This window comes from Sardina pilchardus, chromosome 10 (genome assembly GCF_963854185.1).
Source record: "Sardina pilchardus chromosome 10, fSarPil1.1, whole genome shotgun sequence".
Classification (NCBI taxonomy): domain Eukaryota; kingdom Metazoa; phylum Chordata; class Actinopteri; order Clupeiformes; family Clupeidae; genus Sardina; species Sardina pilchardus.
This window is the reverse complement of record NC_085003.1, coordinates 4,720,884-4,725,883: the sequence shown is the minus strand read 5'-3', so window position 1 is coordinate 4,725,883 and position 5,000 is coordinate 4,720,884. Positions and strand designations below refer to the sequence as shown.

At 53.0% G+C, this 5,000-nt stretch overlaps 1 protein-coding gene across 1 annotated transcript in view; it reads left to right on the top strand.

Annotated features, from left to right (window-relative positions):
• The window catches only part of uacaa (uveal autoantigen with coiled-coil domains and ankyrin repeats a), a 9,781-nt gene that overhangs the window by 2,227 nt on the left and 2,554 nt on the right, over positions 1 to 5,000 (top strand). Inside the window, exons 2-3 of the mRNA XM_062547861.1 lie at positions 491 to 3,442; positions 4,338 to 4,511. Coding sequence (XP_062403845.1) covers positions 509 to 3,442; positions 4,338 to 4,511 — 3,108 coding nt within the window. The 5' untranslated portion in view covers positions 491 to 508. The remainder of the gene's footprint in view (positions 1 to 490; positions 3,443 to 4,337; positions 4,512 to 5,000) is intronic.

The window sequence follows — 5,000 nt, the reverse complement described above, 5'->3', positions numbered from 1 at the left end:
TGTGTGTGTGAAGAGAAAAGACTCAGGCTGTCTTTGTTTCCAAGTTCAAAAGCCTTATTGCTTGGTGGAAAAAATGGTTGTTTAGTTGCACTGAAGACAGACCTTTACTAACAATCAGCGTTAAAAGGACAGAATTGAGCATCATAGATGCGCCAACTGAAGCATTTCAAACACAAAGAAGGCCAACTCCCCTACGTGTGTGCAATGACCAGAATGCTGATTGCGAATTAGCCTTTGCATTGACTGTAGACGGAACGCTGAAGGTGCTGGGTGAACCGAATATTGGTAGAAGTCTGACCCTGACCCTGCATGTTAAAACGCAGTTGGTGTGGACAGACCACTTATTGAGCATGTCAGATGAACTGAGTAATTATTGACCATATATATTAGATGAACTCAATATTGATGAATGTGCTTAATGTTGACTAAACATGTCAGAGTAACCGAATGTTGAGTCAGAGTGTCTGTTTTCTGTGTCTGTGCCCTGTAGGCTAAAGGAGCACCCATCATGCCCACCGTCGTGCCTAGACCCGCTGTCCGCCCGGGCGAGGCATTCGTGGGGGAGGTGGAGGCGCTACGCCGGGAGCTGCGGGAGGTGCGGAGGAGGCAGGAGATGGCGGAGGACGAGGCTCTGAAGCTGCGTGCGGTGCTCTCGCAGAGGGAGGCTCAGCACGAGGAGCAGCGGAGGAGCGGGGAGCGGGCGCTGCAGGAGGCGCACGGGCGCTCCTGGCAGCTGGAGGAGGCGCTGCGGGAGGTGCAGCGGAGGATGGCGGGCTCGGAGGCGCGCGTGCGCCAGATGCAGGCCCACCTGATGGCCGTGCGGGAGAACCTGGTGGAGGAGCTGCGGGCACAGCTGCAGGAGGCCAAGGTTCAGCGGGAGGAGGCGCAGGGGCAGGTGGCGTGCCTCCACAGGGAGCTGAGCCTGAGCCGGAGGCACAGAGAGGAGCAGCGCGTCAGGGAGGAGCAGCTGGCCGAGGAGGTGCAGAGGTTGCGGCAGCACCTGGAGCGGGCCGAGCGGGAGAGGGCGGAGGTGGGCGCCAGGCTGGCACATGCAGAGGCCAGTCTGAGGGACAGGGAGCTGGACACCACCAAGAAGCTGCTGTCGGACGCCATGGGCAGGCAGATCGTCAAGCTGCGGAAGGGCCAGGACAGCCTGGCATATGGCGAGACACAGATGGCCCAGTCGGAGATGCGGCCTGCCGGTCAGACACAGGAGGCAGGTGGCGTGGCACAGAACACCACCTCTGCACATGAGTTCGACCAGGAGCGCACAGAGACACGTAGTGCCATCTCTACTCATTCTGCCCATGAAGATGGCACTGGGGTGAAACACACCACCTCTCTAAAAGACACACACGAGGAGGCAGGCATGGCACAAACCATCACTTCTTTCCACGCCACGCAGAGTGAGGCCGCCGAAGTCCCAGGCAGCACCTCTCTGCCTCCGCCAGCGCTCCAGGGCACCCAGTCCTCAGTTGAGCCCCAGGACCCTGCATCCATCAGACCCCCTCCTCCGGAAGATTACGTCCCTCGTGTGGAGCACTTGGCCCTGACAAGCTCCCTGACCACCACGCTGGAGCAGGCTGAGATGCGGGCGGAGGAGGCCCTGAGGCAGTACCAGGGGGTGCGGGAGGAGGCCGACTGCCTGCTGAAGGAGCTGCAGCAGCAGAGGGCTGAGCTGGACACCTTCCAGGAGGCACTGAAGACTCGCTTCATCCCGCTGGACGCGCTCGAGGAGAAGGAGAAGGAGCTCGCCCAGCTCAGGGAGGTGCTTCAGGAGAGAGAGCAGACCACGCTGAAGGAGAAGGAGAAAGAGAAGGCTTTGTTCGAGGAGAAGGAGAAGGAGCTCGCCCAGCTCAGGGAGGTGCTGCAGGAGAAAGAGCAGACCATGATGAAGGAGAAAGAAAAGGAGGCGACTGTGCTCCGTGAGCAGGAGAAGGAGCTCACCCAACTCCGGCTAACCTTGCAGGAGAAGGAGCGGGCTGCACAGGAAGGGAGGGAGAGGGAGCTCACCGTACTTAGTGAGAAGGACAATGAGCTGACACAGCTGAGACTCACCCTGCAACAGAGGGAGCAGGCCATGCTAGAGGAGGGCAAGGGGAGCAAGGCAGCTCTGGAGGAGAAAGAGAAGGAGCTGGCCCAACTCCGGCTAACTTTACAAGCCAGAGAGCAGGCCATGCAGGGGGAGAGGAGCGAGAGCCAGGCTGCTGTGGAGGAGAAAGAGAGGAAGCTGACCGAGCTCAGAGGTGTCCTGCAGGAGAGGGAGAAGGCGGTCATGAAGGAGGAGATACAAGAGAGGGTTGCTCTGGAGGAGAAGGAGAATGAGGTGAGCCAACTCAGGCTAACTCTGCAAGAGAGGGAGCAGGCCATGCTGGAGCAGAAGAAGAGAGAGCTGAATGAACTCAGTGGCGTTCTACAGGAGAGAGAGTCGACTGTCATAAAGGAGAAGGAGAGAGTGCAAGCTGCACTGGAAGAGAAGGAGAGGGAGCTAGCCCAAATCAGGGCGTCTCTTCAGGAGAGAGAACAGGCTGACGTGGAGAAGGAGAAGGCGCTAGCTCATCTCAAGAAATCTCTTCAGGAGAGAGAGATAGACTGCAATGAGAAGGAGAAGGAGCTAGCTCAACTCAAGAAATCTCTTCAGGACAGAGAGGGGGTTGCTGTGAAGAATGAGAAGGAGCTAGCTCAGCTCAGGGGAGTTCTTCAGGAGAGAGAGAAGACTGCCATGGAGAAGGAGAAGGAACTAGCTCAACTCAAGGCATCTCTTCAGAAGAGAGAACAGGCTGACGTGGAGAGGGAGAAGGCCCTAGCTCATCTCAAGAAATCTCTTCAGGAGATAGAGAAGGCTGCCATGGAGAAGGAGAAGGAACTGGCTCAACTCAGGGCATCGCTTCAGGGGAGAGGGAAGATTGCCGTGGAAAATGAGAAGGAGCTTGCTCATCTCAAGTTGTCTCTTAAGGAGAGAGAAACGGTTTCCGTGGAAAAGGAGAGGGAACTAGCTCAACTCAGGGCATCTCTTCAGGAGAGAGAAAAGGCTGCTGTGGAGAGCGAGAAGGAGCTGGCTCGGCTCAGGGGAGTTCTTCAGGAGAGACAGGAGGATTCTCTGGGGAAAGAGAAGGAGCTGGATCAACTCCGGCTAGCACTACAAGAGAGAGAGACAGACTCCCATGAGAAGAAGAGGGAACTGGACCAACTCAGGCTAGCACTACAGGAGACAGAGATGGACTTCCATGAGAAGGAGAGGGAACTGGACCAACTCAGGCTGACTTTGCAGGAGGGAGGAGGAAGAGGAGGAAAGGTGGGAGATGAAGAGCAAGAGGAGCAGGGAGAGAAACGTGATGCTCCTCTTCCTGGCTGTCACGTGACAGAGACTCTGGAGACCTCAGACAGCATCCAGTATCAGCAGAGCCTCTGGCAAAAGGGCACGCATGACAAACACAATCAGGTATCAAAGGGAAGCTTTTGCTTTAACACCTCTCTGTGTCATGCCATAACAGATGATGAAACTGGCTGCAATCAAAAGTTATTCCGTTAAGGTCAGGCCTGCCCTCAGGACTGTTCCATTCAGTAGCACCAATTATGTGTATTGACTTTGTTATGCGACATGGTTTAGAGGTGTACTTATCAGCTTGCAGTACATACTCATATGTGACCCTCCACGGCAAAACAAGTTGGAAGATGCATGTTGCTGTTTTGAGATATATGGGATTTAGAATGTGATTGGTTTTGCTGTGAAGGGTCACACATTTCACAAAAAGAAAAAAAAATGTTTATAGATTGTTTAAATTCATAGAATTCATTGATTGATATTTTACACACAAAATAATATGTGGGAGTACACAACCTTTAGTCTCACAAGTCTCTGCATAATGGTCCAGATGCAGTCTTGCTTTACTGAACATGACTGTTACATAATGTCCCCATAAGATGTCTTGTAAGATGCATGCACATAATGATGGATGGTATATGAAGTGATGAGGCCTGTGTGTGTGTCTTTGTTTTCCTGTCTCCGCCCCCATCTCTGGTTTCCATGGTGTTTAAGTGCATGTCATGTGTGGTATGGAATGGATGCCCTCCTGCTGTGTCCCTGCTCTATTAGTGAAATGGCATCTAGTCATTAGTCTCCCACACTGCCTTCATCCTTGTCTGACTGACTGACTGTCTTTCTGTCTGTCTGTATGTCTCTTTACGCACTTGCCTGCCTGTCTATCTATCGACCTATCTACAGTACTTATGTCAATCTGTCTGTTTACTTGCCTGACTTCTGCCTCTCTCTACCGACATGCATGTATTTTGCCTGCCTGATCATCCATGCTCCCCTCCAGGTTCCTGTGCTCCAGGAGGAAGGTGAGGGAGCCAGGCTGGTTGCCCAAGGCTGCCTGTCCCCGAGGGCCGAAGCTGGGGGTGCAGCTGGACGTCTGGAGCTGCACGGTGGCCTGGCTGGTGACGGAGAGGCCGAGGCAGCCGCTGGCAGCCTCCAGACCCAGATCAACAGCCTGAAGCAGCAGCTGGAGGTGAGAGAAAGGGAAACTAAACCGTATAGTAGTACGTTTTTTTTTCTTCTTCTTCTTTCTTAATTTTTATGTGTTGATTGTTTCCAAGCAGATATTGTATCTGTTTGCATTGTTGTATGTCTGCTTTGGCAACAATGCTTTAATGAGTCATGCCAATAAAGCTACCTTTGAATTTGAATTTGAAAGGGAAACTCTGGGTGATATCAGGGGTGTACAGGTAGATTGATAAACCTGTTGTCAGTTGTCACATCAGTATAGTCAGTTGTCATGTCAGTTATTAGTAACGTCAGGGTTATAATCTGATAGACTCTGGTGGAGTCATCTCAGGCAAATAAACTGATAGAAACAGGTAGGTGCATGTCCTTCATTTCTGATGTCATGCAACACGATGGAGACATTCTTTCTGCCATCTTCTCACACCCAAGCTGTCCCTCATCTGACCCTATCTTTCCTGTTTTCTGTGCTGATGTCCAATAGAGCGTAAAGCAC